The 12115-nt window shown below is 36.4% G+C and overlaps 1 protein-coding gene across 1 annotated transcript in view; it reads left to right on the top strand.

The window, feature by feature from the left end:
• SPATA17 (spermatogenesis associated 17) overlaps nucleotides 1–12115 on the top strand; it is a 203877-nt gene that overhangs the window by 117253 nt on the left and 74509 nt on the right. The window contains exons 7-8 of the mRNA XM_004439661.3: nucleotides 1584–1787; nucleotides 6565–6713. Coding sequence (XP_004439718.3) covers nucleotides 1584–1787; nucleotides 6565–6713 — 353 coding nt within the window. The remainder of the gene's footprint in view (nucleotides 1–1583; nucleotides 1788–6564; nucleotides 6714–12115) is intronic.

Raw genomic sequence — 12115 nt, forward strand, 5'->3', positions numbered from 1 at the left:
CTTGGCTAGATCTGAGGGGGGTACAGAGATAAATAAGAGGTGATCACTCCCATCAAGCCATTCTCAGTGGTGGGGGAGGATTAGGAGAATGATTCTGTGACTGGCAATAACACAACCAGCCTGGGGTAAGTGTCCCCTAATACCTGTTGTAAATGAGGTATACACCAAAGGCTATGGTAAAGGTAAATATTCTTTAGAAGACTCTGTGGAAAAAGTATCTGAATTTGTTCTAAAGATGGGTATAATTTTGTCAATAAAAAAGGGAGGAAAGGCATTCTAGGCTAAGCGGAGGATATACAGTCATGCATCGCTTAAGGACAGGACAACGTTCTGAGAAATGCGTCCTGAGGCGATTTTGTCGTTGTGTGAACATCGTAGAGTGTACTTACACAAACCTAGATGTTAGACTACTACACACCTAGGCTATATGGTACCAGTATTATGGGACTACAGTCATATATGTGGTCTGTCGTTGATTGAAAAGACTCAAAGTCAACTCTCCTAGTTAATCATAATACTTTGGAACTGCTGATTCCAGGAAGTACACATAGCAACCAGAAATATTTATGAATATGATGATGACATAAGAGAAAAGCACATTTTTAGGAAAAATATATAGGTTTAACGGATACGTTCTTTACATTAGTCTAGAGTGTCTAGAGCAACGAAACCAGTCATACTATCCTTTAAAGTGTAACTTTTCCCTGTGAATATGCATTTGTATATATGAAAAGAGTATCAAAATGTGGTTCTGTGCAGTTTGTATACTCAAACACCATAGAATTTCAGAAAGTGGACATTGGCTAAACCTAACTTTAACATTTGTCATTCATGCATCTATTGAACCTCTATTGCATAGCAGATGCTGTGCTAAGTCTTGACTATTTTGATGCAGTGTGTGATGAGGTCACTGGTAGAACAGCAAGAGTAATGTGACAGTACAGAAGTACAGCACCTAACCACAAGAATAGAACTCATTAAATACAGGACATTATTTTGAATGATACATAATATACACATATATATGATACCAACTTGATTATTATTTTAGAGTAAAGAACTTAAAATAGGTGCCGTTAATTAGGTTGTGTGATGAATAATCATTCAAACAATTAAATATTTATGGAGCACATATTTTATACCTACAACTGATTCAAGCATTGTATATTTGAATTTACGTGACTGAATGTATGACTTATAGATATGGTTAAACATACGTATATATAGTTAATGGTTAGAATACAAAAAGAATGACTTAAGGCCCTTCTGTTATTTTTTCATTGATACAATTATATAAAACATGCCATGTGTGGTGGATAGAAACTCTAGCTCAGTAGTTTTTAACATGTTTAGTCTTCAGCCATGAATGATTCTGAAATTGTTGGTCTGGAGTGGAGACAAAGGTTTTTGTAATCTCCTTAGATGAACCTGAAGTCCACCTCTAGTTAAGAACTGCAATTCCACAACTAGAATTGTAGTTTAAAATGTCCTTTAACATATGAAAATTTTTGTGGTACAACTTCATCTTCCTTTAATTTGATGTGAAAATTAAAGATAAAAATCAAAGTTATGTTCTTCGTCAGATTCCAGGTGTATACAATTCACCATTCAGAAAAGATCCTGACCCGTGGGAGTTGCGGTTACAGAAGGCAAAGCCTTTAACACGCCAGAGACCTAGAGTTACGCAGGAGCACTCCGTCAGCCTGAGCGACTGGCTGGCTTGTAGGAGAGCCCGTTCCTTTCCTCAGTCCGAAGTTCTGCCGCCGATTGATAGGAAACAGTGTCAGGTACTCATCAGTCCTGTGTAAGAACTCTGTCAACGATTGCATTCTTGTTTTTTAAGACAGTTATTGTTTTGTCTTGTCTTTGTGACAAGAAAGGAAAATTATTTTTTACAGACTCTAATTTTAAATAATAAATATAAAATACTTTAAAAATATATACCAAGCAAGTAATCAAATATTTCTTTGGTACTGAATTTTATTGTTTTGAATATGAAGTTAACATACAGAGTTTTTGGCTAGAGTCTAACCTTTTTATGTAAAAATATTGTTATAACAGTACTTGTTATAACCTGTTGTTGCTAGAATAATCTTCTGTATTACCAAATTTATTCAATTTAGCCTCTCCCCTGCTGATCCATATCTTTATTACAATTGTAAATGTAATTTAGGTTTGAGTAGTTTTAAAAGTGTAAGTTGGAGAATTAAAGACAGCTCAGAACAATGCAAGACTCAAGCAAAGACAAGAAATCTTCAGGATGGATTGGAATAGAGCAGGATTGGCCAATGACTTCCTAGGGCTGAAGGGTGGAGGGGGATGTGTTGAGTGATGATTGTCACTGTCCTAAAAGTGCCAGAGAACAACAGTTCTATCATCCCCATCAATGTTTAAACTGGAGTAGACAACTGCCACTAATTAACATCAACCTAGAATTGGGTTGATCTTGGTTCACACAGCCGGACTCCCAGGACTCTCACCTATTAGCTCCCTATAGAGGCTTGCTTCTGTTTATCATTTGCTAGTAAATTACTCCAAAACCTAATGACTTAAACCAACACACATTTCTTATCTCACAGTTTCTGTGGGTCAGCTGATAGGTACAGCTTAGGTGAGTGCCCTGACTCGGGATCTCTCATGAAGTTGCATTTAAGGTGTCAGCCAGAGCTATGATTTCACGTGAAACCTCAGCTGTGGGGGAAGCAGAGGAGCACAGAGACATCCTCTTCCAAGGTCACTCACATGTTTTCATGTCTCAGTCCCTCCTCGCATTGCCCTCTCTACAGTGCTACCTCAAACATGGCAGCTGGCTTTCTTCAGGATGGGTGATCTAAGAGAGAGTAAGAGAGAACTCTCAAATAGAAACCTTCTGTCCTCGTGGAGTTGGGGTGTACCACCCTCCCGGAACACAGATATGTATGCCAGTTCAGAAACTCATCAAATCTCCTTGTGCAAGAGCTTTTATAAAATTTAATCTCCAACTCCATTCTCCTCCCTGGAGATCAGAGGTGGAGCAGGAAGTTCCAACCTTCTAATCACTTGGTCTTTCTGGTGACCAGTCACGTCCTGAGGCTATCTAGGGGCCCCATCCTAAATTACCATGTTAGCGTAAACTCAGATGTAATCTCCTTATGAGTAACAAAAGACACGCCTACCACTCAGGAAATTCCAAAAGTTTTAGGAGCTCTGTGCCAGGAACAAAGACCAAATATATTTCTTATTATACCATAATGGTATATATATGAAGACACATGGAAAAAATATATACATTTATATAAAGATATACATGTGTATATACGGCAGATACTATATGTATGGAAGATTTTATATACGTGTATCCTCCTGGCCCTCCTCCCTCCCCTGTACCCCATCATATCCTCTCTTCCTTCCTTTCTTTCTTCACATTCTTCCTTAACCCATCTGTTTCTCCCAGCTCCTTCCCTCTTATCTCCTTTTGCCTTCTTCCTTCCTCCCTTCCTTCCCTTCTGTTTTTTCTTCTTCCTGTTTTCACGGAATGGGATTTTTAATGTTGTGGTTTTCTTTGAACAAATTTCCTGTGTGTTACCTAATAATAAAAACGTGCATACATCATTGAAGAGATTTAAGATTGTAAATACTATAGTCCAAATGATGATATTTATACTCTGACAGTCTATCTGTGCTTGTGAGGTGAATTTCTTAAATGTTATGAGACAGTCATAGTAAGTTTAAAAAATAACTTTGTTATTATTTAAGCTTTGTTATTAAAAATATATATAAGAATGATATAAATATATTTGACTTTCATAATCAAGATTTGGCTGGAAGCAAAGAAAGTTAAACATTAGAAAACTATAGCTAAGAGCCCAAGGAGACTTATAGGTTCAGGATGAGTCCTAGATGGTCTAGGCATTCCAGGGCTTAATATTTGGAAATGAGTACAATGAACAGATCTGAAGTTTGAAGGTGTCTCCAAAATCTGGGACCCCTTGTCACTCCAAGCATGATTGGTATAAGTGATCACTTGACATCTAAAAGACAGTGACTATCAACAGAAAGACTATCAACAGAAATGCAAAGTAACAGATGCTTTAGTGCAAGAGAAGCTGACAGTAAATGTCGATTACTAACCAGGGAGGAGGACTACTGAGCTCAAAGGCAAGACACTCATTGTCTAAGATGTAAATGTATGGACCAGGCACTGAAAGACACAGAGAGATGGGTGTGATTATGTTACCACACAAAATTGGGGTTCTCTTGCCCAATGCGCATAAATAGCCAGTTAATTACAGCGTCAGCCGTTGGGAAAAGAGATCAGATTTATTCTGTGAGATTGATCTGCAGGGAGATAGGAGGCATGTGTCCTCAGATCTGTCTCCTCCATTCAGGATTTGGGGTGAAATTTAAGAGGTTAGGGAGAAGAGGCTGGCACGTGGAAACACTGGTGGGACGGGTTTTTATTGGTGCACTTCAAACATTTATGATGAGGTTCTAAACTTTTATGATAGGGTTCTAAACATTTATCATACGATGGCTAAGGGATTTTAACATTGGATCTTCCTGAAGGAGGGACCTCTCGCATCTGAGTCTGACTTTTAAGTTCTGGTCATGTCCCCGTCTTTTGGTTCCATGGGGAGGAGAATCTTTGGTTCCCTGATCATTTCAGGTCAAGATTTCTTCTTCTGCACATGCTCTGGCTACGTGACATTGAAAATTTTCTGAAACACAATTCTTAATCACTTTGTTGATAAGATGTGGTCAGTTGAACTTGTCCTGAGAGCCCATGGTTACAATTACAGAAGGATTGGGGTCACAAAGATTATACAGAACCCAAAAGGAAGACTGGATCTATTTTTATTCTAAATTTTATTGCTCAAGTAGAGTTCCTCCTCTTTCATTTTCTAGTCTCGTTGGAAATAGTAAGTTTCAGATCATGTAGTGGGATAAGCCTACAGATGGATGTGTGTTATGTTGATACACCAACAAAAGTTAGACAGCAGAGCTTGGCCACCAAGAAAACCATTACTCCTTGGGAATGCTGGCCCCTTCAAAGTCATAGCCTTGGCATTTGCTTATATATTTGATGCTACTATTGTTCAAAACCTTTTTCAAACTCCTCTTGAAACTAATAATAATAGTAGTAAAAATAATAATAAAGCCATGGGTGCCATTTTTGAGTGTTGACTATGTTCTAAGTACAATTCTAAGAATGTTACTTACATTATCTTATCTATCTTAAAAATGATTTTGTGAGATAGCTATTATTCCATTTTACATATGAGGAAAAAAGGCCTAGAGAAGTAATTTACCTGATAGCATAACCAAATATGAATTTTTAAACCATAGAATTTGGCAAAGTAAATGACTAAGAATCTGTTAAAAAAAAAAATCCACATTTGATTTCTTAATCATGAACTTGGAATCATGTTGCTGTATCTTTAAAAAGTAAAGTTCCAGTGAAAATCCATTAACTACTTTCAAATATAGCAATCCTCCTGTCCAGCTGTGAAAAGTACTAGATGATACTTATTTGCCATTTGTGTTATTTACGGTCCATGACTTTTATGGTAACTGGTTCCTATTATTGGTTTCTATTAATGTAAAACATAAGTGAACATAAATGAGGCGTGAATCATTTCTTTTTATTAGCCCCACAGTCTTCACCCAGTGCTTGCAGTAACTCCAGCTGTGTCTTGTTAGGGGTAACCTATTTAAAGAAGAGATCTTGAAGGATGAGGAATATGATTAGAAATCTTTGTCCATTTTCTATCATTTCTCTCCTGCACAACAATAGTGGTGAAAAAAGAAAACACTATGTAATTCATGGCACAGCAAAATCTCGAGCCGCCTCTGATTTGTATTGTGCTTACTATGACGTTAATTAGACAACCAGTGGGCTCTAGTAACTAGTATAAGTAACTACTAATTTAAATGTAGGATATGTTGTAAATCACAATTGCAGCTTACCAACTTGGCTCTATATTTATGTCACTAAGGGTTGCTGTTGTATCCATTAAGCAATAGAATTTAGAATTTTAAATAAACACTTAAAATAATTAAAAATATGACCTTTCTATGTTTTGGGGGGCCATCAATTACGTATAAGATTTGGCATTCACCTAAAAGCTTTATTTTAATGAAAAGACTGTCGCTATCCTATTTCTATTTATAGGAGGGCTCTTTGAAAGCTATGCTCAGAATCTTTGCTAATATTTTTACTTGCTCAAAAAGGGAGAGAATTCTTTTTAAATTATATTAGAAGAAATGCTTTTTAAAATTAGAAAACAAAGCAATCGCTAACTACAAGTTTACCAGTTCTAAGATAAAAACTCTTTTGATGTGTGTGGGGAAAATTCTGCTTAATTTAAAACATTTTTAATAAAATCACTTTTACGTGTGTGAGCATTCCTTAAAGATAAGTCATAATTTGTTTTGTCATGTATTTTCTAATTCAGAGAACAAATTATTCTTTAAAAAGAATTTAGTAAACTTGTGATGTTTTGTAGAGATTCCCTAGCCTTGGTCATCAATAATATGACAAAAAATCCTCCATAATAAAATATTTACCTCATCCTGTCTCGTCAGGGGCCCTTCCGCGATATCGCTGAAGTGTTGGAACAGCGCTACAGGCCTTTGGAGCCCACCTTGCGGGTGGCAGAACCAATCAATGAATTAAAGGAGGCCCGAGAGGAGTTCAGAAGACAGGAGTGGATGCGAAATGTAAATGACAAAATGTGAGTTCTTAGCGTAAGAAATATTTCTGTACCATGTTTGGTGCCTTAAGTTTTCTAATATTTTCCATTTCCTAATGTTATAGAGACTTTCATTTGTGAGAAAAGGTAAAGCCACCCTTGATCTATTCAGAAGCAACCGTTCTTCAATACGCAAATGTTTTAGATAAGGTCAATATTGACGGCAAATGCATGTATATATGATTTATATATATTAATTACTCAATGGAAAAAAAAAGAATGAATGACATTTCAAGGGAATAAGTAACCACTATCCATGCATCTGTGAAGATAATTTCCTTAATTATCCAGTGAAAGCATGTGTATTTATGATGATTCCAAAACAAAATCCAACAGAACAAAAACATTTTTCTTAACATGGACTAAATTTCATTTGGATCCACTGATACAACATTGTAGTTTTAATAAATCAGGTGCAGTGAAAGAAGTTAATTTCTTTACTACTGAGGAAGATGACTGAAAAAGATAAAGGATGATCTAATACCGCATGCATTTTTAAATTATTTTATTAGCATCATTGATTTGGGTCTCAAATCTTACATCTTTCTCCAAGACACTTACTTTCTGTTAAGGAATTTGTCATCAATATAGTCATGCGTAATATATAAATAGACTTTAAAGTCTAGAATGGATTTTAAAAGTATTATTTTTATCCATAATATTTCTTATAATTATCTTTGTACTGTATCTTGTAATTCTTTAGTATTATATATGCTAAATAATAAGACAATTATATTATTCTAATACAAATTATAATAATTTTAATATAATATAAAATATTGTTATAAATTATTGTATACTAGTCAACAACATATAAACTGTTTTTACGTAATATATAATATGTACTAATCATATTATATATGTTACATAATAATAATTTATATACTAATAATTCCAAAATACATTACAAAGTATGTTTTTTATGTAAAGAAACTAAAATTACCTCTTATACAGCACAGTGGATTTTGGATCATTTTATCAGTCAAAAGGGATATAAAGTGTGCTTTATTTTAATCATACATTTCTGAAGACTCTCTTGAAAAATAAAAATTGTCACAAACTCATATGAAGGATAAAATTGGCAAGCATCTCAAGTAATTTTTATAAAGTCTTTCATTTTATAGCAATTACTTGAAGTGAAATAATTAGCTATAGAGTGTTCAGCAGATTCTTTCAGTAATTGACTGAGTTACCCTATATATGATGACTAAGAAAATAAGAAACATTTATTTCCAATTAGTTTTGGGGAGGTAGATTAGTTTTACCAAAGAGATTATAGAAGATTCATGCTGCTCAGACTTAGTCAAGTAAAATATGCAATTTAGTGATGAATATCCAAAGAGTTATATTACTCAGAATTATTTTTCTATTTTCAATGATGCAAAGGTTTGTGAAATAACAAGATTAATTGCTCAAACAAATAAATGACCACATTGATATTTCTACGGAAATCATTGTGTATCAAAGATACTGAAGTATCCTTGCTTAGTATTTTCCTTGATAAGCCTAGAAAGAACAGATATCATTGCTATCCCAAAAGAAAGGTACTCACCTTGTACTTACCGTGGAATTCTTATAAATATCTTCAACTTCTGTGGTACTGCTGATGACCATTTACCCTGAAGCCTTCAGATTGAGAAGCGCTTCTAGGATTATCAACTAATCAGGAACAAACCAAGTTGGGAATGCTAAAGAAGTTACTTATAGATTTGCAACTAATATATTTTTAGCAATGGGGCTAACAATTGGTCCTAGTGACTACCCTAGGAATAATTCCATTTTTGAAGTATTTGAAACAGTGAGATTTTGTAGCTTCTTCTGAAGCCATTTTGATTTTTGTATACTGGATAACATAACTGGATTAGCAGAAGTTTGGTTGTGTCCAAAATGCCCATAATACATTTGGCTCATGCCAAAAGGTCTTTGATATTTAGTCCATAAGACATTGGGTCTGTGCCAAAAGGTCCTTGACATTTGGTCCAGTCCAAAACATCCATGAGTGTATTTGATCCATGGCAAGTGGTTTTGGACAAGACTAAATATCAAGGACCTTTTGGTGTGGACCTAATAATGTCTCTATGGACGTTTTGACAGAACCAAAGATGACCAGATATCAAGGACCTTTTGACGTGAACCAAACGTCTGATGGACGTTTTGGACAGGACCCAATGTCCTGCAAGGATGTAATTGTATCTTGTGAGGCAAAAGAAATGTTAGAAATTTATGTTTTATATCTTTACAGATAACAATTCTGTGATAGCGATGAGGAAAAAAGTATCCTTTTATCACAGAGATGCATGGTTTCTTATTGTGGAAGGTCCTTTTCTCCCACATTACCAATTTCACCTAGAGGGAATTGAAGGCACTACCTTTGCTATCCAAGGACCTTAATTAGGAATTCTCTATCTAAACCTGGGAAGGTAGAGCCTTTTTCTTCTAATCTTAACAATTCAAAGGGAGGCATTATATCTGAGGAGTTGATACATTTAGCTATTTTGTTTTCATATCATTATGAAAATTGCATTGTGGTAATAGTGGAAGGAGTATGGGCTTTGGAACTAGATCTATATGAGCTCAAATCTGGCTCCAATACACAGCAGCAGTATGGTCTTGGGTAAGTAATTTATCCTTCCTGAGCCTCTAGTTCCCTGTCTGTAAAATGAGGAGAGAAATGTTATCTTAAAGGTTGTGACAAGGATTGAATGAAATAATGAGTATAAAATGCCAAGATCATAGAAGAGTCTTAAAAAAATTGTTATTGTCATGTTTTATATTTGCTACAAATATAATAATGCTACATGTAAGACATTAAAATACGAGGAGGAAATCACAGATTCCACAGATGGACTGGATTTCATCTACTGGTCCTGGGAACCAGACGTTAAGGAGGACTATGAACAGAGCTCCTCATAGGCCACTGTGTCCTAACCTCATAGGAGATTTTTTCTTTAAGCTTCTGAAAGACAAATTTTCTGTAGGTGTTAGTTTGCTTGGGCTGTCATAATGAAGTACCACAAACTGGGTGGCTTAAACAACAAAAATGTATTGTCTCACAGTTCTGGAGGCTAGAAGTCCAAGATCAAGGCGTCAACAGTGTTGGTTTCTTCTGAGAGCTGAGAGGGAGAGTCTGTTCCAGGCCTCCCCTCTAACCTTTGGTGGTTTGCTGACAATCTTGGTGTCCCTTGGCTTTTAGAAGCATCATTCCCATCTCTGCCTCCATCTTCACCTGGCATTCTCCCTGTGTGTGTGTCTGTGCCCAAATTCCCCCTTTTTATACGACACCAGTCATGTTGGATTGGGGGCCCACCCTACTCCAGTGTGACCTCATCTTAACTTATTACATCTGGAACAACTCTTTTTCCAAATAAGGTCACGTTCTTTAATATGTTCTTTAAAATGAGCATGAGAAGTGTGACAACCATATTTTACACATAGATTATGAGTTACAGAGGGCTTTTTGGAAGTCACTTTAAGGCTTTATTTGTTTATTCTTGTTCCTAAAGAACTCATTTCATTTTCTCGTGCCTTCTTGAAGAAAATTATTTTCCTTATTCATATGTCTGTCTTTATGAAGCCAGGAAATTAAATAAGCAATTAGGAGATAATTGCCAACTAACCTGTATGTGAGAAGCTCTCAGCTAGATGTTGTGAGAAATATAAAGGAATATTTATTAATTCCATAAATGTTTGCCTGTCAGGAATAGTTCTAGGCTCTAGTGATATAGCATTGAATGAAATAGACAAAATCTCTGTTCTCATGGAACAAAATCTCTGTTCTCATGGAACTTCTATGCTTCTAGCTTTAAACCAAGCCAGAAAACCTAGTGAAATTCTGAATGTGAATTACTATAGGGAAGTTCTGGATAAATAGTCAAGTGTGTGTTCAAGACAGTAAGTGCCATGATTTTTTTTTTAATGTAGAATTTGTTCTGGCCTCTGATGATCTAGGAAGGTGTTCTTCACAGAAAAGGAGCTGAGTTGCGTTCTGTGAAAGACGGTTAAGATAGATACCATCTGGAAAGATGGTTAAGATGGTTTTGTTAGAGAAAAGATAAAAGCAGATTGATGGTATAAAAAAATGATGGTAGGAAAAGTTCACAGAACAATGAGAAAACCATTTTGACAGAAACTAATTTTTATGTGGGAGGCAGTAGAAAGAAAAATTATGTGAGGCTTCAAAGCCAAGGATTTGAGGGTTTATTTGTAGATAATGGAAAATTACTTAAGGGTTGTTTGTTTTTTTTTTTTGTGAGGAAGATCAGCCCTGACCTAACATCCATGGCAATCCTCCTCTTTATGCTGAGGAAGACCGGCCCTGAGCTAACATCTATTGCCAATCCTCCTCTTTTTGTCTCCCCAAAGCCCCAGTAGATAGTTGTATGTCATAGTTGCACATCCATCTAGTTGCTGTATGTGGGACGCGGCCTCAGCATGGCCGGACAAGTGGTCCATCAGTGCGCGCCCAGGATCTGAACCCGGGCCGCCAGCAGCGGAGCGCGCGCACTTAACCGCTAAGCCACGGGGCAGGCCCCTACTTAAGGTTTTTGAGTAAGAGGATGTTATAAAAAGAATATGAATTTGTTGGTTGTGAGACACATGTGTTTGAGAAGAAATATGCTGGAGGAAAGGAAACCCATTAGGAGAATATTGCTGTCCTTTTGGTGAGAGGTGCTGGGATAAAGCTAAGGTGATGGCGAGATTTGATATTCAACTCTTTTTCTTTACTTTCTTTTCCTTTCTATACATAATTTCTCTGAGAGATACTTCTGAGTTGAGAGACTTCAACTACCACCTCTATGCCAATGATTTCCACTCTAAAACTCTAAGAGCTTACTCCTACATTCCAGATTTGGATTTACAACTGCTGTCTTTGTTTGCATTACCACCAGATGTCCCAAACTCGGTATATCCCACATTGGCCTGCCTCTTCTGGAGTGTGAAATACAGCACCAATTACATGCCTAAAGTAGAGACTTGTGAGTGACCCTGTTATCCTTCTCCAAAATTCTATGGCCTTCAAATCCTGTCTATTCCACTTTTTTGTGTATGTGTGAGAAAGACTGTCTGAGCTAACATCCATTGCCAGTCCTCCTCATTTTGCCCAGAAAGATTAGCCCTGAGCTAACATCTGTGCCCGTCTTCCTCTATTTTGTATGTGGGATGCTGCCACAGCATGGCTTGATGAGCAGTGCATAGGTCGGCGCCCAGGATCCAAACCTGCAAACTCTGGGCCTCTGAAGTGTAGTGCATGAACTTAACCACTGCGCCACTGGGCCAGCCCCCTCTGTTACACTTTTTAAGTACAGATCTCTCAAATTCAGCCCCTCTTTCCTTTCTACTACTGCTTTAATTTAGGCACTTATAATTTATTCTTTTAATCACTA

This window comes from Ceratotherium simum, chromosome 36 (genome assembly GCF_057802395.1).
Source record: "Ceratotherium simum simum isolate JZ-2026a chromosome 36, ASM5780239v1, whole genome shotgun sequence".
Taxonomy (NCBI): Eukaryota; Metazoa; Chordata; class Mammalia; order Perissodactyla; family Rhinocerotidae; genus Ceratotherium; species Ceratotherium simum.